The 26,145-nt window shown below is 48.9% G+C and overlaps 1 protein-coding gene across 3 annotated transcripts in view; it reads left to right on the top strand.

The window, feature by feature from the left end:
• The window catches only part of LOC129128793 (discoidin domain-containing receptor 2-like), a 65,331-nt gene that overhangs the window by 15,142 nt on the left and 24,044 nt on the right, over positions 1-26,145 (top strand). For 2 of the 3 annotated variants that reach the window (XM_077189103.1, XM_054646326.2), the window contains exons 2-6: positions 12,950-13,081; positions 17,184-17,286; positions 19,733-19,961; positions 24,290-24,437; positions 25,039-25,144. In XM_077189103.1, the coding sequence (XP_077045218.1) occupies positions 13,018-13,081; positions 17,184-17,286; positions 19,733-19,961; positions 24,290-24,437; positions 25,039-25,144 (650 nt within the window). In that variant the 5' untranslated portion in view covers positions 12,950-13,017. Of the gene's footprint in view, positions 1-922; positions 1,075-12,949; positions 13,082-17,183; positions 17,287-19,732; positions 19,962-24,289; positions 24,438-25,038; positions 25,145-26,145 lie in introns of those variants that run through there. The other variant, XM_077189102.1, reaches the window with a different exon arrangement.

A 26,145-nucleotide genomic window follows, 5' to 3' on the forward strand; every position in this document is an offset into this window, starting at 1 on the left:
TGTGGGCAGGGATGGCTGGGGGTGGAAGGGCTGTGCAGCCCAGGAGCAGCTCTGTAGCAGCTCTGTAGCCCCTGTGCTGGGTTTGGGTGGTCTCACAGGGACCTGCTGACCCTGTTTCCAGCTGCAGTCCTGCTTGTCCTGTCACCACAGAACCACCTGCTCATGACAATCCCACTGTCACCCTTAGTAATTATCTCCCCTGAAATGCCACAGCCTGGTTTGAGTTCTTTATTTTGCCTAATTTTCTGTATTTTTAGAGAAGGGGTACTGAATGTGATGTGCTGTTCTCAGACAGCTGCATTGGTGACCTCCACTGCTGTGGGGCCCTGACCTGAGGACAGCAATGGGGTGAGCAGTTGTGATGAGCACAGACAGCCCTGGTGTCACAGCTGGGCTCTCCCTCTTCCAGGAAAGGCTTTGGAAGCAGAAGTCTGAGAAGTGCCTGGGGTTATAATAATTCTGTTGGCTGGACTTGCTAGTAAGTGACTAGTTCTGTCTCTTTTTACCTTTCCTTGTGGATGGCACAGGATGAGGATGAGCAGTGCTGATGTTCCTGCCGGGATCCTCCTGCCCAGCACGGGCAGCTGTGCTTGACCAGAAGGTGCAGGCTGGCTCTGCCCCTGGGACTACACGGGCCCTGCTTCCTGAGCAGGAGAGCTGCTTTATGTTGTGGTTTTACTAAATGAATTCAAAGCTTGGCCTTCCTCCAGGCAAAGTCTGGGCCAGGTGCCAGCGGAGCAGCCCCCAGGGAGAGCACTGGAGCAAGGAGGGGCCAACAGCAGGGAAGAGCAGAGGAATCCAAGAAGGCAGATTTGCCTAGAAAACAGCTCTGTTTCCATCTGCTGGGTCAGGAGTTGCTATAGGAACTGGGATGACAGAGGCAGGGCCATCTCCTGGGCCTGTCTGTGTGTGCAGAGGGAGGGAGGAGGGAGGAGTCACTCAAGTTTGAACATATCATGTGTGTGCTGGTGGAAAGTTGCAAGGAATGTCGAAACTACAGCCTGGCTCAACCTGTGGAGCTCCAAAGAGCCATAGCAGTTGTTCCCTGTGCTCAGCAGGCCCTGGCAGAGGCAGGTAGGGTCCTTGCAGCTTAACCTGGCTCTCAGCTTGGTGTCAGCTCTCTCCCTTCTCTCCCCTCCTGTTTCTGTCCTTGGATAAAGCCTTTGGAGGCTTGCTGGGAGTGGTGGAGGGGGTTTGTGCTGGGAGGTGAAGGCTTTTCTGCCTGGGAGGGAGAGGGTGGCTCTTTGCAGCCTGTTTTCCCTCCCACAGCTCCGGGAGGGTTCCCAAATCATGGCCATTCCCTCGGGGTTGTGCCTGGGCACCCTAGGGCACGCAGGGTGTTCTGTGGGCACAAGGGTGCTGCTGGCCGGGTTCTGGGCACCAGTGGGCTCTGAGGGGGTTCCCAAATCGTGGCCATTCCCTCAGGGATGTGCCTCCACCTCCAGGGCACACAGGGTGTTCTGTGGGCACAAGGGTGCTGCTGGCTGGGTTCTGGGCAGCATTTCTGGGGCTCTGGGGGGTTCCCAAATCGTGGCCATTCCCTCGGGGTTGTGCCTGGGCACCCCAGGGCACGCAGGCTGTTCTGTGGGCACAAAACTGCTGCTGCTGGGTTCTGGGCAGCATTTCTGGGGCTCTGGGGGGTGTGGGCAGTGTGCCAGCTCTGAGGGGTGCCAGGGCTGAGGCTGGGACAGATGTGCAAAGCTGGAGCTGGCAGCGAGTTCTTGTGGGAAAGTGAGGGAATGTGTTCCTGTGCCCTGAGCCCAGCAGCTCCTGTTCTGTGGGGGAGCACTGCTGTGTTCTCGCCTCTTCTCCCACAGAGAGGCAGACCCTGTCCCCTCCTGAAGCACCTACTGCAGTTTTGGTCACTGTTCCCATTTTGGTCACAGGCTCCCATTTACCCTGAAACACAGGAGTATGAATGTGCAGGAAGGTGCTCCTGAGAATCCTCATTGTTAGGGTTAGCCATAGGGCTCTCTGGTAGCAGCCCCTCCAGATAAAATCTTATTTATTTCCTCAGTAAACCCATTTCTTCAGGCGCTGAGAACTTTCCAAAATAGTTGTGTTTCCACTTAGAGTGTTCAGGGTTGCTCACTGCTCCACAGGTATTTCTTTAATAGGTTTGGCTGAAATTTCATCTGTTCTTTTTGTGTCACAGAGGATAATCTCTTTAAAAAAAAAAAAAAAAAGGTGGGTACTGTTGTTTCTCTTTTTGAGAAGCTGCACAATAAGCTGCTGAAAACTGAAATGTGATCTCTATCCAGAGAGGCAGAGCTTGCCAAACTGGCTGGGACCACAGCCCACCTACTCAGGCACCCATCTTATCACAGGCCCAGGAAAGCCCCAGAGCCTGAGTGCAGCCAGCTGTGGAAGAACCTGCCCGTGCAGGAGATAACCCCTGCTCACATCACTAACTGCTTTGCTTATGCCTGGCTAGAGCAAAAATTATCTCCAGTGTGCTCTCTTTCACTCTGTTAATGGAATTGCAGATGTTCTTATTATGGAGATCTACTTCCAATATTTTATTGAATTACTCCCACATTGCTCTGTGGCAATATGTCCCAGAGGCTCAATGCACATGGTATGCTGTGGAATTTCATTTCCTCTGTTTTAATTTGTTGTTTTTTAATTTCAGTTCATTTTCAATATGGAAAAGAGGTAAATGGGGACCTTTTTTTTTGGTTTAGGCATCATTGTTTTACAAATTTCTTTTTTCCTTCTCATCTCTCCTGTTTCTCTTGCCTTTACCTCAAACAATACCATGATTTTCCTACTGCTACCTGCCTTATGCGTAATTGCTAAATCTTATTACATCTCTGTGGGCTTCTGTTTTTTGTTGTCTCGAGAAAATTTAATCAGAATTGGTCATTCTGCCTTGCCAAAGCTGTGAAATGCTGCTCAAGATTTTTTCTGTGTTCTTGGCTTTTCCTTTGTTTATAAGCAGAACATTTGCTTTGGTTGCTTGAAATACATTGTGGTAAGCAAAGATCTTCTCTGAACTGTCTCCAATCATGGCAGATATTTTGCTGGAATGTTTAATTAATGGTACCTTCATCTCTGTGCATGGGAAGTTAAATTTTATCTTGCAGAGCTGTACCAGTAAATAGCAAACCCAGTGCAACGTGGTTGGAGCTGCCTGGAAATCCTCCCTGGAGTCTCCAGGCTTGGTGCTGTGTTTCAGGTGATGTGTGAGTGTTGCCACTCACTGCTCCCATCTCTGCCAGGCACTTCATAAATTAAACTTTAAAACCACTTTGGGTCGTAAACAAAGTTTGCTGAAGCCAAATGCAACAGCTGTGTGTACCCAGACAGGGCTGCCTTGGCTGGAGTTGTGCTCAGCCTCTGGAGGAATGGTGCCCACTGAGGTCACAGCCAGAATTGTCCCCTCTGGCTGCTGGGGTGCTGTGGGGGGCCTGGAGCACTTCCCACTCACTGCATTTTGGTATTTGCAGTTATTGCAGTCTGTGGAATGCAGGGAAGGCTGGTAAGTTATGCTTCTTTCTGATATTGGGAAAGCTTCTTCAAGTCTGGTATCTTCCTGTGGCTGTAGGGCATGGCTCTCCATTTTTATTAACATTTTTTGGTGCCACTGGAGCAAAGCCCACAGTGCTCCTCAGGCAAAGGGCAGGGGCTTTTTGCCAGCTACAGGTGCTCTGAGTTTTGTTTTTACAAATATGAAGAGAAATTGCAAAACTCATAAAATGTAGCTTTTGATAATATCATCAACATTTGTGGTGGTGTGAGGGAGACTGGAAGGGCAGCTCAATTAGTAGATGTTCCAAAATCCTGTTTCTGGTTTGATTTTCATTGAACTGTCTCAGAATTTGGCTTCCACCCTTGCAAAAATCAGCAGTTCTCAGGCACTATGTGCAGCTCTGTGCAAGGGTTTGCTTCTCTTCTGGTTTTGCAAAGAGCTTCCCGCAGTAATCATGTTTTAGCTTTTAAATAGGCTCAACTGTGAGCAATTTGCAAAACAAAGGTTGTAGATAAGGGCCTGTTACTGGTATTTTTGAAGGTAGGCAGTTGATAAGGAAAGCTAAAGATGACTAAAAAGCACAGCAAATATATCATGGCGCAGTGAGAAATATTTTAATATCTGTAAAACAAAATAAATTTCATCAGCCGTGCTTATATTGTTGGGAAAGGTTAAACCCAACTGACTGCTGATAACAATGCAGAGAAGTGAAACATTTCTTTTCCATTTTTGTGGAGAAGCAGGATGATGTTCTCTCAGAATACCTCCCATTGCACTGGTAACCAGGGAGGGTGTTAAACCCAAGATAACATTTCAGAGTATTTTGAAACTTGAGCAACACTGGAACCTGTTTGTTTAAAACAAATTGCCAAAGCAGCTTTCTGAATCCTGGCTGCCAATTTGTAATAAATCTGGGAAGACCAAAGGAGTTCCAGAAGTTTGGGAAAACAAATGTTGTAGCAGTGTTTTAAGATGGAGAAGGGAGCAGGTAACCAGCGGGCAGTGCAGACCAGCCTCTGCCACGCTGAAGAAGGAGCATGCTCAGCAATCCTTGTGCTCTGATGGAAAGCAGATCATGTCCAAAAAAATCAAAAAAACCACCTCAAACTGTGGGTTTAATGAGATTCTTGCACTGGTTGCCAAGAGTAGCTGCATTGGCACCATAAACCTGGATCCTCAGGGATGCAACCCTGCTGTGGAGCAGAGGCTGCTGCTCCCAGGAGGCAGAGGGGGCTTTGCTTTGGGAGCAGGACTGTGTTGGATCCCCTGGGCAGGAACTGATCCCTGGCATGTCCTTCATGCTTTCCTGCTTGCCTCAGCACTGCTGGTGGGCTCTGAGCTGAGAAACACCCACTGGGCATTGTGGGGGGCTCTGATCCTCATCCCAGCCCTGCCCTGTGCCAGGGTGGCAGAGCCTCAGTGTCCCTGTTGCTGGTCAGTGCTGGGTTCAATGAGCTGATTTAGAAAGTGCCACCTGATACCCCTCAAAAATAGTCAGCAGTGGGAATGTGATCCCTGCACTCTGTAAGCAGAGGGTGAGGAGCTGTGCTCTGACACCAGTGTGGGACAAACTCAGCTACTCCCTGGTTTCCCTGTGAACAAGCCAGTGGGAGTCAGGGCAAAATCTGCCTGGAGGGAGCCTCTGTCTCACCAGGGAGAAGCTTGGGAGAAACTATTAAGTAAATTAATACTGAATCTTGGTTCCCTGAGCAAGCTGGTGGAGTCAGGGGGGTTCAGCTGGGACAAGAGGCAGCTCTGCAATACCCAGGAGCAGATTATCAAGGAGTGTGTAGCAGGAGGATTGATTGTCAATGAGATAACAGGAGTTTCTGCTTTGGGATAAAGAGGGATAAAGTTTTCCTTCTTCAGACAGCTGAGCAGTGGGGAGGTTGTCCAGAGAGGTGGGGGGAGCCTCCATCCCTGGGGGATTTTAAGACACAGCTGGACAAAGCCCCATGCAGGCTGCTCTGAAATTGGTGCTAACCCTGCTTGGAGTAGGAGCTGGGATTAGATGCTCTCTTGGGGAATCTCCTCCAGCCCAAATAATTCTGCAGCTCAGCAACCTGATCTCCTTCTGAGTGCAAGTTAGAGCACAGTTAAGTAAAAGGTTATGGTGGAGCCCCCTGAGAACAGGGAGGGAGGAAGGTGGTTTAGATTGAGTGCTCTTAATACCCCATCTGTCATCTCTGTGGTTAACATGTCCTGGGGATGGTTGCTATGTGAGACTTTGCAGTGGAAGATTGCAGGTCTTGAGAGAACTATTGCTGACTTTTAGTTGATGTATTTTAAGGATTGTTAAAAAAAAAAAGAAAAAAGCTGGAGAGAGATGCCAGTGTTCAGGAACATTGAAAAATGTCATTGTGCTGAGTGCTCTTTGGGCCTGTCAGGGTGGGAAGGAAGCTCTGGAAAGGGACAGTAAGGGCCACTGCTGCTTGGGCAGGGACAAGGGAGGTCCTTGGAACTGCTGGATTGTGCCCAATCTTTTTATTCTCCTGCCACTTCTGCGCTACAGAAACAGCGGCACTGGAGCTGGGAACTGGAGCCTCTGCAGTTGAGGGGATGTGTATTTTGGAGGGGGTGCTGGAGGCTCCCCTGCCTCTGCTGCTGGCTGGGGGCTCCTGGGGAATGGCCCTGTCCTGAGCAGGGCCCTGGCTGGGTCATGGGAAGCACTTCCAGGTTCCTTGGTTGAGATGAGCACAGAGTTCCTGCGCCCTGGGTTGGGGGGAAAGCTTTGGTTTTGGTTTAGCTGAGCTAAAACCCACCTTGTGGTGCAGTGAATTTTTAATTTCCTTATCTTTGGCTTTATCTTTCTAATGGTTTCTAATTTTGACTTGTTACTTGGATGGATTAAATTACATTTAAAGCACGTTCATTTATCCCCAAGTCTGGTTGTGTGACAGAAGTGCTCTGGGCAGTTTCACAACCTGAGGACACCCCACTCCTGTAGGACTGGCTGACAGGCAGTGGGAAAAAGCTGGAGGATTTACTGGCCTTGTGCAGAAACAGCAGCATCTCTCTGGGCTGTGGGTGAGGCACTCCCTCATGGCAGTCCCTGGGCTCTTCCCCGTGTCACGTGCTGTGGTGTGGGTGACTGAAATGCTGTTTTTCTCCTAAAATCTAGCAGGAGTGAGGTGCCACTTTCTTCATAACCCCATTAAGATGTTTGGCTACAACGTGGGAAACAAGGCTCAGACTGTCCTCAGCCTCAGGGCAGGCCTGTCTCCACCTCTCCAGAGGGTGTCCATGAGGTACACCCAGTCCTTGGTGTTCCCATTCCTCTGCCACTGCCTCAGACTCAGCTCTGTGGTGTCCCTGTCCCACCCCAAGTGCCACTCCTGAATGTTGTCCTTTTGATCCCACATTTGTGTCTCTTGTGACAGGTCTCCCAATGCCTCCTCAAAGATGATGCTGGAGCCTATTCCTATCTCAATTTCCCTGTTCTGTGGCTTACTTCTCACATGTATTTTGATTAACCCAACCCTTTCCCCTAAAATCTGTTTGCTTTTATCTGTCCAGCCTTGTTGCTGCTCTGGACATGACTTAGAGTTGTCACTATTTCTGCCCAATGTCCCCCACCATGTTCCAAACATTGCAATGGGTTTTTCCTCTTTCTGACCATCTCTTGCTGCCTAAATCCCAAATCTTCTGTTGCAGCCTTGCACTTCATGCCAGGATCTTGCTGGCCCTGCCCAGCTCCCCTGTTATTCTGACACAATGAATTTTGGTGTCACTGTTGGCACTTGGTTTGTCCAGGTGCCATCCACGTGTCACATAGAGACCTCTCCACTGCTGCCTGGTTGATTGAATCCAGAGAGGGAGACACCACTCTGAGCTCACCTGAGGGGAAATTTGTTGCCTGTTTTCACAGGGCTCCTGCACAAGCAGCATGGCTTGCTCCATCCTTCACCCTGCAGCAGCTCTGCTGGAGGGGGTGGCCATGTTCTCTGGCCAGCAGCCCTGCTCTGTTTTGTCAGTCTTGTGCCAGCATTTGAATTGTAAACTAAGCAGAACATTTTAAAAAGTGATCAGAATTCTTTCTGCTAAGCGTTTTCATCACCAAATTCTGTTTGGTCCAAACCAGAGCTGCATGTGCTCCTGGGGAAGGCTGCTGGGGCTGAGGTCTCTCAGATTAACTCTGAGGCAAAGAGAAATGCTCTACCATTGTTTTGGAGCCAGAAAACTGGAAATCATATTTCCCAGCCTCTTATTTCTTCAAGCATCAGATATTGCCCCAATTACTGGCTTTGCTTCTTGCCCATGGAGTTCCTTGAGGAATGCTAGGAGATGCCATCCACTCCTCCTGCTTGTTCCTGGACCTCTCCTGAGGATGCTTTGATTCAGGATAGCCTCTCCTGCTGTACACAGAGCTCTGTGTGTGATACTCTCTGTGTCTTGTGGAGTTTCTTGGTGTGGCTCTGGGCATCTGGAGTGGGATTCCTGCAGCAAACCCTCAGGTCCCACTCCGGGATAATGATCTGCAAAGGAACCAGTTAAAACAAATGCCTGTTTCAGTTGGGATCTAGAGAGGCTTGCAAACATGCCAGACCTCTGTAATGGATCTCTGGAGGGAGAACAGGGCCTGGAGGAGCTCCAAGTCCCACCTTCCTCATGCACATCACTGAAGAACAGCTCCCTCCTGTGCTCGCTGAGCCTTTGCTGTGCCCTGGGTCACAGCCAGCTGCTCCTCTGTGGAGGCATGGACTGGCTTTTCAGGCATGCTAGCTGCTGGGTTTATTGGGGAAAAGTGCCCTCTTTTGCATTTCTTGGTGAGTTTTTCAACAAGTAGATTTTTTTTTCCATTCTCCCAATGATTGTAACAGGATTTTATTCTCCTGCAGCCAGCTGTTAGCAATTAGCAACTTGATCCAGTCGGGCCTGGGAACAGAGTTTAACACTTTCTTGCCTCTCAGAGGATGTTGCTAATCCTGTTTTTACTGGTTTCAGGCTTGTGCTGTAGTTTTGGCACTTGGTGTGTATGTGTGGGCAGGGTGGGAAGATAGGCATGAGTACAGCAAAGGACTAATGGAGCTGAAAGGAAAGTATTGAGCCATTTACACAGGAAAAGTCCTTAGTAAGATGATTCCCAGGCAGTCTGTACAGAGGGTTGTATTTAGTAATAATGCCAGGGTGCCCTAGCTCTGGGAAGTGTGCAACTTGGGAATCCAATCTATTCCTGGATGAGATTGAGACTCAGCACCAAAAAACATCAGTAATTCTTCAAACAGTGATTTCTGCAGCTGGAGCTCCTGAGTGGGGCTGAACCTCCTTCAAAATGTTTCACCTTCTGGAGGGTGAAAACCACTCTTGCTGCCCCTGCTTGGCACTGCAGCAGCTGTGAGCGAGCTGAGAAATGGCAATGTTTGCTCCCTCTGTCCATCAACTCTCCCAGGACTCACTGACAGGCACTTTGGTGATCCAGCACTGGGAACCAAATGTGGTGGGAAACCAAATCCAGCAGAGCCTGAACCAGCTGCTGAGGTGCCTGGGCTGGGCTGTACTGCTGGAAATGTTCACCTCTGCCACACACAAAGGTGAGAATTCATGGTACCAAACTGGGGAAAACAGGACTAGTCCAGACCAGCCTTTTCTTCTGTCAGCAATGGAGACACCTCCAGAGAGGATTCATCCTGCTTGTCTTGGACACCCTTTAGGCAAGGGCCCAATTCAAAGCCAGCTTTTGTAGGCACAGAGCTGCTGACAGGTGAGCTCTGGATCAGCTCTGGAGCTTTCCTTTCCTCTCCTGGAGGCCAGACTGGCCTCTATGGCTGCATATTCCAATTCTGGCTTGCAGTTCCCCCAAGCCATGCTATTTCTGTGGACCTGCAGAGGTCCATGTGCCCATCAAGTCCTGGGAAGCCCCTGGTTCTCAGGTGGCACCTACACCTGTCAGTGCCCCCCAGTTTGTACCTTTTCTCCAGTGCTGGCTGGGTGGCAGGAGCTGAAATGGTGCTTGGGCATTGCTGTGGCACTTCCCTTGTCCCCACACCTCATTCCTTCCTTCCTCCTGATATTTTACATCCTTATTTAACCACCTGAATGTGGTGATGATGAGACTGGCTCTGTGGCAGTACAAAAGGTGTCATAAAACAAATGGGCACTTAGCTTATGGTGCTTGTTCAGGTGAGATAAGGGAGATGTTTGTGGTGTATTTATTCAGTTGCTGTGACACTGGTGTTTGTTGTCATTTTGATAGGACAGGGCTACAGCACAGCTAGTGTTATCAAAGGAGAGTGCTCATGTTAAGTGTCAAGGTGAGCCCCAGCTGGGCTGTGAGGGCTGTGCTGATGCAGAGGGTGGATGATGCCCTGCTCTTGATCCTTCTTTGCTGGGCTTTTGGACCAGATGGGAAATGGAGGCATTTGAACATTTACTGCTGTCTGGGGCTGCTTTCATTTCTTTCTTGTTCCAGCAGTGGGGCTTGGGCCCTCAGCCTAACCACAGTCCCTGTTTCAGTGCTGTCCAGGCATCCTTCCCCTTATTCCTGGACAGGTTAGAGAGAAATCCCTGTGTGCTTTGGTGGAGCTCACACAGTTTGCCAGGCTCTGCAGGGAGGATGGGGGTGTGCAGTCTGTGTGTGGTGTCATTGGCCATTTGAGGGCTCCTTGTTGGGAAATTCTAAATGCAGCTGAGAAGTCACCTGTGACACATCTCCAGGCTGCTCTTCTCCTTCCAGGGCCTCCTCAACAAGCTGCAGCTCTGGTCAGTGGCTGTGGGAAATGAATTTGTAGAAAATTCTTAAAACCTGATAGAAAGTTGACATAGTATGTAGACTTTGAGATAAGAAATATTAATATAAAAATACTATAGACTAAGATACTGTTGAGAGAGAAATGGAACTAGAAACAAGTTTCAAAGGGTGGCTTTGTAAATAAGACTAGATACTTTAGAGAAATAGAATTATGAAAGATATTGTAGGACTCACTAGTAGGGGTAATTTTAGATGGTTGGTTTTAAGGTATTTATAGCATAGTGTGATTAAAACTGATAGGTTAAGAAATGTTTGTAATATACTATAATTACGAAATAATTAACTTCTGATTGTTATAGCGTGACTTATAACATCTGTATTGTATCACCCTTCACATGAGACTAACAACAGAATAAAAGTTTTTAAAACACCTCTCGGTTGCCCCATCTCTAGGTCAAAAAACCCCTTAATCCAGCAAGTGGCTGGTGCAGCTTGGGCACCCAAGGAAGGATCTATGCCAGACTTGACCCCTGGGCTGCAGCTGATGTGGGTCATGGCCAGGGCACCCCCAGACAGGTCTCTGCTGAGCTCCCATCACCTCCTGCACGAAGGTGGCTCAAGCCAAAGCCTTGGTGTTGGTGACAGGTCCCTTTCTCAGGTCCTGCCACAGGACTGTCTCCTCCCCCAGGGCTGAATTCTCTGCAGTTCCCTTGCAGGTCCTGCTTTGGGAGCTCCCAGCACACCTTAGAAAATCACCTGCATAAATTAACACCCACCAAGTCTGTCTTCAAGCTCTGCCCCAAACCTTCTCTACAAAGTCTCCCTCCAGTTGAGTACACAAAGTCTCCTCTCTGTGGGGGTTGCAGTCTGCCCTGGGATAGTAGGAGTCTGTGTTTTCAGCAGCAATCCTTTCTGCTAAGTGTTTTCATCACCAAATTCTGTTTGGTCCAAACCAGAGCTGCATGTGCTCCTGGGGAAGGCTGCTGGGGCTGAGGTCTCTCAGATTAACTCTGAGGCAAAGAGAAATGCTCTACCATTGTTTTGGAGCCAGAAAACTGGAAATCCCATTTCCCAGCCTCTTATTTCTTCAAGCATCAGATATTGCCCCAATTACTGGCTTTGCTTCTTGCCCATGGAATTCCTTGAGGAGTGCTAGGAGATGCCATCCACTCCTCCTGCTTGTTCCTGGACCTCTCCTGAGGATGCTTTGATTCACTTTGATTCACCTCCTTCATTCCAGGAGGAAAGGATGGCCTGGCATGAACAAACAGCTGCAGAGTTTGGTCAAAACCTCATCTGTGGTCACCAGACCCTCCTGCTGGGCTCTGGGCTTGTGCTTTGCTTTTGCAGGCTCACCCACAGGGGATATCAGAGCCCCTTCCCAGCCTGGCCAGGGGGCTTGTGCAGGGAGCCAGCAGGAGGCTGGGGCAGGAGGGACCTGGTGATTTTAAGGAGTTTTTTGGTTGCCTGGCTGGGCACAGCCACCCAGCACGAGCTCCCCCTCCTGCCTGCGTGTTTGGCTCCCTTCCCAAGAGGGCCCTCAGTTGTTTTTCAGGCTCAGAGCCATCTTTTCTGATGGAATCCAGCAGGGACAATGGCCAGTAGCAAATCCTTAGGAAAGAGAATAAAAACAGGGCAAGCTCCAGTGATTCTAACCCCGATTTAGCTTCTGGATGTCCAGCAATCTGCAGCTGGGGGATTTCCCAAGCCAAAGGTTTTACCTTTGGGTTTAAGGAGCTGTGTTCCTTGGGTATCCAGGGCAGCTCAGGGCTATGGCTTGTACAGTTTAATTATGTTGGGTGGAAAAAGAGCCTTTTGTTACCAATCTCTGAGCTAATGGCATCTGATGCTCCTGCATGCATGCATGCACTGCCACAATGGTGGGCCCTTTTATAGCCTCTCCTCCTTCACTAACAAATCCCAACATTCAGTGTTGCCTTTTTACTGAAACTCTGAGGATTCTTGAGCAAACAGCTTTGGGTCCTGGCAACTTTACATTTATTGATTTGTTCTGTTTTCTTTTCTCCTGGCATTCCATTATGAGACAGAGCCTCTAACCTGTCTTCTGTAAAATTATCCTCCAGGATGGAGCCTCCCAAGGCTTTTTGTAGTGAATGTGGGCACAAAGAATTCACAAAACTGCTGATCTGACCTGTTCCTTTAGGTGTCATCATGGCTTTCCAATGAAATTGCCAATTTAGGCCTTTGCTATTTTCCTTGTTTCCAAACAAGAAATGAAGTGTGCTCACCTGTGTGAATGCACATGCACTTTTGGCAGCAGTGTGGATGTGCAGGGAGAGATTATTTTACCCTGCTCTGGACCTTTAAGTTGCATGGCAAGTTCCAAGGTGCCTGCTTGGCTACTTGGTGCCAATGTTTAGGTGGATAAAGCCTGATTGGACTGCCCAGGTTCATTTGTAGCTGCAGTTTCACTGTTTGTTCATTTAGTAAGGGAGGTGAAGTACTGGTGAGGGAGAGATTACTTTGAGGGAGAGATTGCTTTGCACTGGAGTTGTTTAATTGCAGTTAAAAGGGTGCATCCATCCACCCAGGAGCCATGGCAGCTGAGGGCCTGGCAGATGGATTGCACTGGGAGCTTTAGGGGTGGTGTGGACAGTCAAGTGATCATTGGTTCCTCTCTAAGCCTCTGATCTGGTGATGAGCAGAGCAGGGCTGAGGTCAAAGGCACTCTTGAAGGCAGGGAAGATTGCCCAGCCCATCACGAGGCAATGACACAGAGCAGTCCTGTCTCTGGAGGACTCATCCTCTCTCTTTGCTTTGTCTTTCAGAGATGTAGATGGCAGCTGCTGCCCTTGAAGGACTCGTCTGACCCTGTGCAGCACCTCCAGTTGCTACCATGATCTTCTGCATGCTGCTGCTGGCCTCCCTGCCCGAGCCCTCTGGCACCGAAGTCAACCCTGGTAGGAGCTGCCAGGCTGGGAGGGGACTCCCCTCCCACCTTCTGTGTGCTCCTCCTCTCCTTTCTTTGCCTCTCCTGGGGATTGAGTGTGAGGGCTGCATGTAGGCATAATCACTGATGCAGCTCCCAAATATCCTCTGCACTGAGACATTCCTGGGCAGCTGTGCTGGGGTGGGACACTCCTGCCCATCCCTGGAAGGCCCAGGCACATGGACATTGTCCTTTCTCTGCCACCCAGGCCTGTCTTGGGCTCTGAATTTCCCTGCAGCACTTTGGCTGTGTGTCCTGCAGAACAAACCTCACTCCAGAGTGGCTCAGAGGTTCTGTGCTTGCTGTGGAAAACAAATTTCCAAATTTCCAGTTAGCAAAGCATCAGCACCAGCTGTCCAGCCAGCAAGGGGCATTCTGGAGAGACAAGTGTGGAAGGACAGATGTAAAACTTGCCTGGCACAAAGATAGGGTGGAGACAAGGATATGAGCCTGAGTCCCTGTGGAGGGCAGGACCTCTTATCCTACACCAGTTGACAGGATACAGCATGATGGAGATAAGTAAGATAATGGTCTGCAATGTGTTGCAAAAATTCCTGTGATGAGGTGTTTTGAGCTGGAGACAGTCTGTGAAACAAATGAGTTTAATCCTTTTCCAGCTTGGCTGAAGGTGTGGTGAGGCAGCAGGGCTACCCTGAGGGCCTGGGCTGGCCCTGCTGGGGCTGGCTCTGTTTGTCTGGAGCCCTTTGTGGCTGGCTCTGACCCTGCTCTGGCCTGTGGATGTTTGCAGAGGTTTGAGGTTGTGCTGCAAGCAGCCAGAAGTGAAGTGAGGGTTGTGTGGGAGCTCAGCAGCATTCCTGTGCTCCCTGTTGCACAGCATTCCCTGCACCACACACACAGCCCAGCCTGGGCCTGGGGCTGCCATCTGTTTCAAACCTCACAGAGGAGAGGCAGGGCAGCAGGGCCAGCCCTGTGCAGGTTCCTTTGGATGGTGGTTGCTGCAGGAACAGCTCTTCCACACCAGCTCCAGGGAGGTGGCTGGGCTCTGAGCACAGCTCTGTGATTGCTGCAAGAGTCTTCCACCAAGAAATAACCCCTCACCCCTCTCAGCTCTGCCTGTGACATCCTCAGGCAGGCTTTGCTTCCTCAGCTCCCCCAGCTGCTCTGGTGCCTCTGCCTGGGGCTGGCCCTGCTCTTCCCAGACAGATTCCAGCACCTGGCCCAGCTGGTGCTCCTGGCTCTGATGCCACAGGCTCCATGGCTTATCCTGTCCCCTCAGCCTGAAGTTTGTCCTCATTGCCTTTGGGGTTGATTTCAGACCTGTGCAGCAGGGTCCTGCTGAGTCTCTTGTCTTGCTTCCCTGACAGACAGGCTGGGCCCTAAGCTCTCCTGAGTGCCCAGCCAAGGGTCCTGGTGGCACCTGGACAGAACCCAAGGATGGCTTTGCTCAAAACAGGTGCATTTGGTGAGAGCCTCATGCTGCTGGTGTTGGTGAGAGCTGTGGCCACCCTCAGAGTGCATCCCTCAATGGCAAGGACACACTGGGTTCTGCTGCCAGCCCTGGGGTTGTGACCAAATGGGTTTTGTGCAGGGTTGCACAAAGACTCAGTCCCCCAGAGTCCTTCCTAAGCAGCTCTCCATGGCATTGCTGGCCAGTGTGTGTCTGACCTTTAAATAAGGTGTGAGCACACAGGACTGCCTCTGCAGCAGCACAAAAAGCACTTTCTGCTCTCAGATGCTGACCCCACCCTTTTGGAACGTCTCTGTGCATTTACCCACAGCTCAGCAGCAGGTCAGGGTGTGCTGGGCTGTGCTGGGACAGGTGAGATGAAGACAGCCAGGGCTGGTTTGGCTCCCCAGATAACCTGGTTGTGCAGGGTGGGAGCTGTGCCTGGGGCTCCTGGCTGGGTCACAGCAGGCACCATTGTTCTGGATCCCAGCAGGCACCAGTTTCCTGTGGGGAGTTCAGGCCCCCTGACCAAGGCCAGGCTGAATGTTGGTTTGTCCAGGTGCCATCCATGTGTCAGTCACATAGAGAGCTCTCCACTGCTGCCTGGTTGATTGAATCCAAGGAGAGAGACACCACACACTGAGTTCACCTGAGGGGAAGCTGCTATCATATCACTCTGTGGTGGTACCAGGCCCCTCTGGCTCTGGCTGGGCTGGCACACAGCAGAGTTTTACCCCAGGGATCCCCTCAGCTCACTGCAGCCTCCAGAGCCACTGCTTGGGTATTTATTTGCTTGTGGTGGCTGTGAGTTTCTTCAGCTGGTTTGTTGAACTCATGGGAAACTGGCACTGGAGTGTTTAATAGGTTAAGGATTTATATTCTATTTTTGAACTCTCCTACCTCACCTTTTGATGCATCCTGGTTCTGGTGTTCTGAGAGACAGCAACGATATCTGTTGTTCAATGTAAATTATCTTTGTCATATTTCAGTAATCCCTTTTGTAAAGATGAGGCTGCAGGTCTTTCCTTCATCATCTGTGTTGCCTTCTCTGCCTTTTGATGGAAGGAAAGAGCAAGAGCTCTATTCCTTATCTGCCTGGCATCTGACCATGAATAGAGGCAGTGCTGTAATGCTAATTCTAGTTTGTTTTATAGGTATTCCCATGATTAAAAAAAAATTAAATGGATATTAAAGCATTTAAATATACTATTTTTAATATTTACCATTTAACAATATTAAGTATTTAATTTATTAAATAATTATTTAACATTTATTACTATTTAAATATTGAATTTTTAAAATATTGAATATTTTAAATATTAAATAACCTGGTATCATTAGTGAACGTTGTCACCTCACCAGCCATCTCCTTTACCCCATGATTTAGGACTGCTTAGCACATCACACATTCACTGATCTAGTGCCTAACAGCTGCAGGCAAACCCTGTTGAAGCCCCACCCTCTGTTTGCAAACATTTCTACATCAGATCTGTCAGGCCGTGATGCAGCCTGAGGTGCTTTATTCTGTGTAGTGATAACAGCATTCAGGTTTTCATGCCTCTGTCCTGTCTTGTAGCTTCTGAGCCTGCTGAATGGATTTCATGGAATGCCAGAATCTCCTGACTTGGAAGGGACCCAGGAGGACCCTTGAAGTGCAGTTCCTGTTGAGCTGTGTCCAGGCTTGGTTCAAGGGTAGCAGGAGATCATCTCCAGGGTCCCTTCCAACCCAGCCCATCTGGGATTTTGGGAACCCAGGAGGACACCCAGGGCAGTCCTGCCTGAGGGAGAGGCAGCCAGAACTGCTCCTGTGGCTGGCAGTGAATACATTCAGATTTAGAGTTTGCCCAAACATCTCTGATATTCCAGGGCATGTTTAGAGACTGGCAGGAGAGAGAGAACCTTGAGGCCAGCTGGGATTCATCAGCTGCTTCTGCAGGGAACTGTGTGGGGAGCTTTTGGAGATGCATGGCTTGAGCCAGGTGTGTCTGTGCTCCATGGAGGCACCAGGTGTGAGAGCATTCCCAAGTGGGTGAAATGCTGGCTCCAGTTGAGGCAGGAGCAGGCTGGGATGAGGCAGGATGGATGGACAGGGGCCCAGGGTCAGAGGGAGCTGCAGCCTGCAGTGGCAGGACAGAGCAGATGCTTCCATGACTTATCTCTAATAGATGTTTAACTTCTCCCCTGTATCTGAACTGCTGAAGGTAATAACTGTTCCCATCTGAGCACAAGTCAAGCATCCAGTTTGTTCCAGGAGAAGAAAAATCTTGGACAAAAGCTTCCTTTTTATGTCACATCATTATTGATGAATAATTTGCCATTGTAAAATGGGCCTATTCAATAGTAACAATAATATAATTTGGAATTTCATGCTCTTAAAATGTTTCTTTCTAAAGTTTTTGCCTTGCTGAGCTCTGCTGAATGATACTACTAATGATACTCTAATGTATTACTTATAATTTTAATTTGTGATAATTATGATGTATTTAATCAATTTTTTTTTGCATTCTTTTGCATTCAATATTTTTTTTTTTTGCATTTTTCTTGAATTTAGCATGACCATGTTTATTCTCAGGGCATGACAGCCTTTTAATTAAACTTGCCTGGTGGTTTGAAAAGGGATGAGTGCTGACCTTTGTTGTTTGCTTGCCTGTGTTGCCCTTTGCAGCCATCTGTCGTTACCCCCTGGGGATGCACGAGGGCACCATCAGGGATGAGGACATCACTGCTTCCAGCCAGTGGTACGACTCCACAGGGCCCCAGTATGCACGGTGGGTTCACCTCTCACTCCTCATTTCATCCTTTTTTGATATAAGGGTCTCCTTGAGCCAGCTCTTAGAAGCTTTTGGAGATCTATTTCACACCCAAGATAGCTCAGCTGCTTTAGAAGGCTTCAAATTAGCAGGATGGTTTTTGTGGTAGTGTTAGAAACAGAAAGGTTTTAATAAAAGGCAAAATAACAAAACTCTGTAAAGAGAAAAAACTGAGCTAGGTGCAAGAGGTTTTTTTTCCTAGTAAAACACTTCACAAAAGTGATTATTTTTAGTTTTATTGTTCTCTCTTTTTTTTTCCTAGTAAATTGCTCAGGCAAAACTTTTTAGCTCCTGTCTAATTAGCTATCCTGAAGTTTAAAGTGAAGTCCCTTAAGTCCTATGAGGTGTCTTTTTCACTAATTAAAGAAAAAAACTTTTGAGCTTTTTTCCTTTTTAAGAAGACAAAAGATAGTTTTGTCACTCTGTCAACAAAGAGCACATTCTTACACTTTTTTTCCCTTAGGTACCCAATATGTGGTGGAGGAAGAAGATCCCCCACCCTTAAAACCTTGTTTGCTGCTTTTTGTATTCAGACAAAATATCTGGGTAGTGCACAGTGAAAGGCCAGGAGGCCATGGCAACGGTCACAGCTGTGATACAGGAAATTCTGGTTAAATATTAAGAGGAAAAATCCTTCTCCATGAGGATGAAGTGGTGGGAGGAGGACCCAGAGAGGTGGTGGTGTCCCAGTGTTTGGGGACTTGGCTGTACCAGGCCTTGAGGAACACAGGGCAGCCTTGGAGCTGGCTCTGCTGTGAGCAGGGGATGGGACTGCAGGCTCAGGCTTGCCTCTGAGCCCATCTTTCAGTCACTCTGAATAAATCTCCAAAGGATTTGTGACTTACAGGCCAGCCAGGGACAGGGCCCCTGGGATTCTCGTGGAGTGCTTTAAACTAAATCATAGGAAATCCTTTACAAGGATGAACTTTTCAACAGCATCCTATTGAGGAAATGGGCTGTGCTCACTCTGCCTCAAAAACCTTGGAAATGCAGAGTTAAGCAATTGTTAAGCAAGCAGCTAAATTATTTTCTTCACTCTCAAGGAGGCCTACAGTTTTTATCATAAGCTTTGCTTTTAATTTTTTTTGGGTCATTTTATTTCTCTCAAAGCTGTTAACTGATGTTTCATAAAAGAGTTGTAAATGTGAGTTTCCTTGGAATGGCTTGTAGTGGTGATATCAAACACCCTACAGCTTTGGTGCAAGTCAGACTGAAATTTCAGGTTGATTTTGATACATATATTTTTTAATGAATTCAGGCACTCCAAAACCATAAAATTCTCCTAATGCTCAAATATTATTTTTTCTCAGTCTGTGGTAGAGCAGTGATGCTGTGTTTTTAATGGTGTTTGAGCAGGCCTGTGGGTCTGAAGCCTGGGAGATTTTTCCTCTGAGTGTGGCTTATTTCCAGTGCTGCAAACACTTTGGGCACCACTTGCCATCTGTCACCATCTTCTCCTTGCTGGATGTCCACAGGGTGAAGGCATGAAGCTGACCTCGATGTGCTGAGAGGTCAGAGCTGTCCCATGCAGATGTCTGTCCCTGTCACTGCAGTCACCCTTCCTGCCTTTTTTAGAGCTTTACTTGTTATTCCAGTGTAAGAAAGGCTTGCACAAACAGCTGACCAGCCAGAGATTAAAATCTTCTCTGGCCTGAGCCTTGACCCTCTGTGTCTCCTCCTGGGTACCACCTTCCCTGATGCCCTCACTGATCCCATCAGTTGGAGATGGGGTCACTGTCTGAAAGCCAAGGGTGCTTCAAGGGCTTGCTGTTGGCTAAGAAATCCCTGTTGCTAAAAAACCCACCCATTTTTGGTGTGCAGATAAATTTGTCACAACTACAGCTCTCACTATGTTCAGCTTAGGAGCAGAGACCTTCCTGTCACTCTCCTAGCAGCATCCTACACCAGCAGCTCTGATGACTGCAGGAAATGTGAAATATGCATTGAAATTACCCAGAATAATTTCAAACAGATCTTTTCTTTCTAAAATGTATTTTTAGGATGGCTCATCTTTGAGCTTTGTAGAGCTGCAGGAGGTGGTCAAGTTCAGGCCTTACCATGTGGGATTTAGGAGCAGTGAGGATGCACTTGAGCAGCAAGGTACTACAGAGCAGCCAGCAGCTCCCTACCGAGCAGCAGGGTTGTTTCTGATCCATGTGGAAATTCATGTCTGGGGGAAAAATTACTGCAGGTAGTTAATGTAAGGTGTCTGGGACTGAGGAGCTGTTCTGTATAGGGCAAACCTGTAGGATTTGAGTCTCAGCTGACCTCATCCCAAAGGGCAGAGGTATTTGGTAGCCATTGCTGGTTTTGTTGCTTCCTCCCAGTCCTCAAAGTTCCGCGTGTCCCCTCAATTAATAATTGGAAATCTGACTCCTTTGAACACGTGTGATTTTCCCCTCAGGTTACAGAGGGAAGAGGGGGATGGAGCCTGGTGCCCAGCTGGTTTGCTGGAGCCTGAAGATGTGCAGTTCCTGCAGATTGACCTGCACAAGCTGTTCTTCATCACCCTGGTGGGCACCCAGGGCCGGCACGCCCGCGCCACGGGCAAGGAGTTTGCGCGCGCGTACCGGATCGACTACAGCCGCAACGGGGAGCGCTGGATCTCCTGGAGGAACCGCCAGGGAGGGAGGGTGAGTGAGCCTGGGCTGCAGGCACATCCTCCTCATCCTGCTTAACTGGCTGGTTTGGAAAGCCAGCTGTCTGCTAGGGAAGGCAGGAGCCTCCCCTGAAATGGCAAATGTAAACCCCCTCCTTCTGAATTATTATCATTTTGAAATTAAGGGGCTCTCAAGCAAAGGTATGGGAGTAGGAATAACAGTTCTTTACTAGGAAAATTAAAATACAAATGCAGTAATACAAAACAGCAGAAACCTCCCCACTGCCAGAGTCAGAACATGCCCTGACACCCTTTGTCAGGGTTCAGTCCCATCCCATGGGGGCTCAGCCCTCCTGCAGTGCCAGCTGTGGCTCTGCTGGAGCAGGGATCCTGCACAAGGGGGGAGTTTTCCTCTGCAGCTCCAGGGCTGCTGGAGATGGGCCTGGGCTCCCTCTGGCAATGCAGGGCAGCAGAAGCTGCTCCTCTGGCAATGCACTGGGCAAAGGCTGCTGTGCTGTGCCAGGCTCAGATTGGATCCAGGTAGGAATGCTTGGCTCCTGCCCTGGGCAATGCAGCATCTCCCCATGGGATGCTGGAATTGGATCAGCCCTGCAGGGACACTCAGTGGCCATGGACAGCGGAGATCTCCTGGAGGGAGGATTGGCTGGGGGAGAGATCAAGAAAAAACTGCCCATGGACAGCAGAGAACTGCCCCAGCTCTGACAGATGGGGATAGAACACACACCCAGCTACACCTTGTAACCTGGGACATTAGTGCATCCTGCTCCATCCTGGCTCTGCTCAGTTCTGTGCCTGCTGTGCATCATCTGGTCTCATCCAGCAGCACTGCGTTGTTCCTGACGTGGGGAGCACTGGGCTCAGCAGTGGCCAGGACTGGAAACTCCTGCTGGGTTTGTCTCTCACACAGTTTGGGTTTTTTGGCCCTGAGTCAGGGGATGCTCAGGAGCAGCAGCTGCAGGATGTGGAGATGCTACACAAGGTGCATCACCCCCTTTGCTCCTCTCAGAAGATGGGTGGGATTCTCTGCTCTTCTACTGTGGAGCTGGTGCAAGGGTGCTTTTTTTCTGAGGGGTTGTTTGAAGTTTTCTTGCTTTGTCCATGTCCCCTGACCTGATCCCCCAAATCAGGAGAACTGTGGCTCTTCACTACCAGTCTGTACAAGTCCCAGACATCACATGGGTGTCCTTCTCTTAGATACTTGTTTCTAAATTGGCAGCTGCCAAGCAGATGCCTGTTTGGGATTTAAAATTGGAGTGGGTGGCAGGGAATTAAGGAGTTTCTGGGTGTCTGATGGCAGTGTTTGGTGTGTGGATGTTGAGGAGGAAAGAGTTTAGAGAGTAGGAAATGTGCTGAGCCGCACTCAGAGGCTTCCCTGCTCACCACAGTTACCTCATGCTGTCTCCAGACCTGAGCACAGAGCTGGGGCTGTGTTCATAAGCTTTGTTAAACTTCCCCTGGGACTTTCACCTGCAGCTGTCTGACCTGGCCACCCTGCCTCAGGCTGCCTTGTGGAGTCTGAAGACCTAAGCCAGACTAGAGAGGTACTGGGTGTGGTGTTTCCTTGCACTGAGGGTGCTTTGGAAGTCCCATCAGGATCTGCAGTGCAGTATTTGGTGACAGCTTTTATCTTGTTAATGAATTATTTGCTCACCCAGACCTTTGATCAGCTGTTTGCCATTCCCGTTATGTTGCCCATCCCTCACATTTTGGTGCGTGCTACAAAAGCTGTTTGTGGGGTGGGAGGGGAAGTCAAAATAAACAGTGGAGACTTCCCAGGACAATGGTGGCACTGAGGGGAAGGCTGAGGGTCCCTGCCTGTCACTGCACTGCAGCATGGGGTGGGTGAGGTGGTGCTGAACACCTCAGTCCAAGATTGCTCCTGTGCAGCACCGACCACTGCAGCACCTCTGGAACTGTGTTGGCTTGTGGAGAAAGGACATCAGGACCCTCCACCAGGGGATGAGGGCAAGCTCTGCTCCTGTTGCTGGAACCCATGGATCCCTTGAAGGAAGGGCATTCATCCAGTAACTGGAACTATCTCCAACATCCACTCACACCTTCACCCCCAGCTGCCTCTCTCTTCTCCCTCAGTGCTGCCTGGGAGGGTCTGCAGTGGGCAGGAGGTGAAATGGCAGCACCCCTCACACCCCAGCAGCCACAGGAGCAGCAGCAGCTCCCCCCTGCAGATCCCACCTGGCAACTCCCCAGTCCCAAACAAGGGGCCACAGAAGCACCACTCTGCTGCCCAGCACCACAACAAGGGAGTGTGGGAAATGGAAAGATAGAAACTCCCACAGGCACTGAAGGGTTTGATCCGCAGCCTTGGAAGAAGCTTGGATTGATGTAAAAATAAAATACACAGACGTTAAGTAGAGAAATCATAAACTTATGTTTTTATAGTCACAACTACAAAGTTATAGTAAGTAAGAATGTGCCTGAAGTAAGTGAGAAACTATTGATAAGATGGTGAAGGGTTTATAAGGTAGGAAACTGTATTGATAAGATGGTGAAGGGTTTATAAGGTAGGAAACTGTATTGATAAGGTGGTGAAGGGTTTATAAGGTAGGAAACTATTGATAAGGTGGTGAAGGGTTTATAATGTAGGGGTGTAACTGTATAGAGTAAGCTAAGAATTTAGATGTTAGAATAGAAGCATATCTGTCTACATGTGATAATAGCCCACTGGATAAAAGTATCCACAGTCCAGTTGAAGTAAGTAAAGGTGATAGGTTAGAAAAGCAAAATAAACTTTGTGGCAGCTGTCCATTGGATTAGAAAGTTACATATTGTCTTGTAATGAAGAACTTGTGACTACTCTTGAGCTATGGCCAATTGCTTGCTCTTGTGAGTCTCACAGCCTCTGAGACTGAAGTTTATCTGAGCAATAAATCGTTCTTAGCCTGACTGTGGTGCCATCCCTTCAATAATAAAAGGGAGAGGTCTCAAAGTCTCTGGTGTTGAGATGACCCCAAAGTGTTATAAAGTCTCTTTTTCCCAGCCCCACAATTGAAGAAGGAGTCAGAATTCCTCGGCTGTGGTTTTCAAGATTGTTTGTTTTCTGTTATCTATACAGAAAATAAACATAATAAAATAAATATTCTTTTTCTGACCTGCTGAGGTCTGTCTAGCAAGTCAGTCCGTGGCACACTGACCACCTTCAGGGTGGTGTTAGTTTTTTATACTAAGAACTATGTGTACTTTATTTACAATCATTTTCCAATACCTACCACCTATGTTAGACAGTCTGTTTCTACTCTAAACCAATCCAAAAGTGCCACCATCACACAGAAGATGGAGGCTAAGAAAAAGAGAGAGGAAGGACAAGGCACACCCAGATTCCTCCATCTTGGCTTCTGAACCCCCATTCTAAAAACCCCAAAATTCTACTTTTCCATCCTGTGACAAACTGTTACTGGAATAATTACCAATACAGCCAGACAGGATCTGCCTGAGTTTGTCTGGCCCTTGCTGCTTGACCAAAAAGTGGCAACTGTGGTGTTTTCACCCCACAGACACTTTAGGCTGGCTGGGTGTGTGGTGTTTCACCCCACAGACACTTTGGGCTGCCTGGGTGTGTGGTGTTTCACCCCACAGACACTTTTGCCTGGCTGGGTGCTGCAGCTGGGCACTGGAGACAAGTCCAGGCCTGCAGGAGCTCTGGTGGTGGTGGGATGGAGCTTCCCCCCATAACAGGGGCTGCTCCTCAGGTTTCCCTCTGTGGAGAAGCTTTAAGGTGATGGTGAAGGAAAGGAGTCGGTTCTGATGGAGGGTTTGGATCCAGAGCTTTATTCTGGCCCACAGCCTCTGAATGCAGCACCAGCTCCAACAGAACTGCCTGAACTGCGTGGTTCTGTTCCTTTTAACCCCGGGGAGAGAGGAAGGGAAGGAAGATGGGAGACCACCAACCCAGGGGGGGAAGTCTCAAGGGACAGAGGACACCTGGATGGCCCAATGTCCCTCCAGGGTAGAGGGCATCTTTTGAACTCAGCCCAATCACTTGAAGCCCTTCTGGAATTCCAGGATTGACAGACAGTGCTGGGAGGGGTCAGGGTGTGGGAAGGAGAGATGGGGAAGAAATCTTCAGGGAGAAGCCCAGGCTATCTGAGGCAAACCATGACATCACACTGTAACAAACTATCATTCTACTTAAACTCTCCTGGCTTGTAAATCTTCTCACAAAGTTGGTGATTTTCTCCATGGGTTAAAATCCAAGCATTGGTGTCTTTAGCTCTGTGCCAAGGTCTCTGAGCCCACTGACAGGGCCTCGAGCCATCCAGGGCAGCCAGAAGGATGTGCTGGGTTCCAACACAGAGGTTGCAGCTAAGGCTCTGTGTCCTGCAGGTGATAGAAGGGAACACTGACACCTACGACGTGGTGCTGAAGGACCTGCGGCCGCCCATCATCGCGCGCTTCGTGCGCCTCATCCCCGTCACCAAGGCGCCCATGACCGTGTGCATGAGGGTGGAGCTCTATGGCTGCGTCTGGCACGGTGAGCCCCTCCCTGCTGCCACCTTTCTCTCCACAGAGAAAAGCAAGGCACAATTCTTTCCAAGGATTTCTGAGAGTCATATTCTCTGAACCTCGGAGAAAGGGAAAGCACAATTCTTATTGCTTCCTGTGCCTGTGTTGTGTCAAAGTAGAATGAAATATGGAAATTGTTTATCCAAAGTGAAGATGTTTTGTTTCCTTGGCCTGTCAGGGCCAGGTGTGTGCGTGTGTTGGGACTGTGGGGTGACAGCCACGAGATTCAGTGCAGTGTGAGCAGGTGTGTGCAGAGCGAGTGCTTGGCAGATTCAGTTTAGATGAAATGTATATAGTATAGTATAATAAGTAATTAATTAGCTTTCTGATATCCACAGAGTCCTCCTCATCATTTTCTCCCCTTCATCAGAGTTGCCTTTGATTTACAATCCCCTCCCAGCCTGGCACTGCACAGCAGCCCTGCCTGGGGCTCTCCTGCCCCCCGAGGCGTGCGGAGGGGATCCCTGGCATTGCTGCTGTTGGTCTGTGTCACATACAGAAATGTCACACACACACAGATGGGAGGCTGCTGCTGCTGCATTTCTGAGGTGCATGGCCTTCTTTTTCAGATGGTTTGGCATCCTACAGCATCCCTGAAGGAGGGACAATAGCAGCTCCTGGCTTCCCCATTGTTTATCTGAATGACTCGACCTACGATGGCTACCAGGAACGCAGGTGGGAGAAGCTGTCCTGTTCTCTCTCTGCCACAGTGCAAATTGTTTCCTATTCACCCTGTCACTGGTACCTTGTATCCCAAATATTGGAATGAATCATTTGGGACTCCATGTTTTTCATGTTGGAAAAAGCCCATTCTTTATTCACAGAACTCCTTTTTATGCAGTTTTGCAGACCTCGTGTGTGACTCCCATTGGCCAGGAGCTTTCTTGCCAGTTACTCTATTGGTTATTAACAAGTTGTTTTTCTGTATGGATTGGTCACTCAAACCCCTGGTGTGTATGTGCAGGAAAAGTTCTTTGTGAGAGATAGTTTCCATTTTTCTATCTAACAGTGTAAAAACAGTTTATACAGGTGTAAGTTGTTTCTCACCCAGGAATAGATTGTTATGCTAATGAGCTGGTCTCACTAAGATTGCTCTCACATAGGGACTTACAAAGGGCTAGCCTGACAAGGAGTGCAGGTCTGATTTTATGAAGCCTTTCTTTATGGTTTTCCTACCTTATGGCAAGACCCAAACAAACACTTCTTCATGCTTGTAGGACGTTGGAAAATGCTGGTAACAATGTTTTGATATATAAATATCTGTTGGTTTCAAGCTGGGTTGACACAGTAGAGCTTGGATGTTTTTAAAAAAAAGGTTTTTATGTACAGAATAGGTGTTGAATGTTCAGCACTAACTTAGGAACCTGGGCCTGGTGGACAGCTGGTCCCTGGGAGTGTCAGGGAGCTGCAGATGCAAGCACAAAACCCAACCTGCTAAGCCAGGACTCTTTGAAACTACTTTAACCTCTAGTTCATGTGCCTGACTGGTAGGAATGTGCCTCTTCCAGCTGTTAATCCTGGCTTGGAGTTCAAAGGCACCTGTACCTGTGGTCTAGTGACAGGAGGGCTCAGCAGGGGTGGACTTGCAGAGCCAAGGACTTGCAGAGGGGTCAGAATTGTGCCGCACTGGCATCTTCTACTCTGGAACAGTGCTGGGAAACTCTGAGGGGCTCTGC

Source organism: Agelaius phoeniceus, chromosome 21, assembly GCF_051311805.1.
Source record: "Agelaius phoeniceus isolate bAgePho1 chromosome 21, bAgePho1.hap1, whole genome shotgun sequence".
In the NCBI taxonomy this organism is placed as follows: Eukaryota; Metazoa; Chordata; class Aves; order Passeriformes; family Icteridae; genus Agelaius; species Agelaius phoeniceus.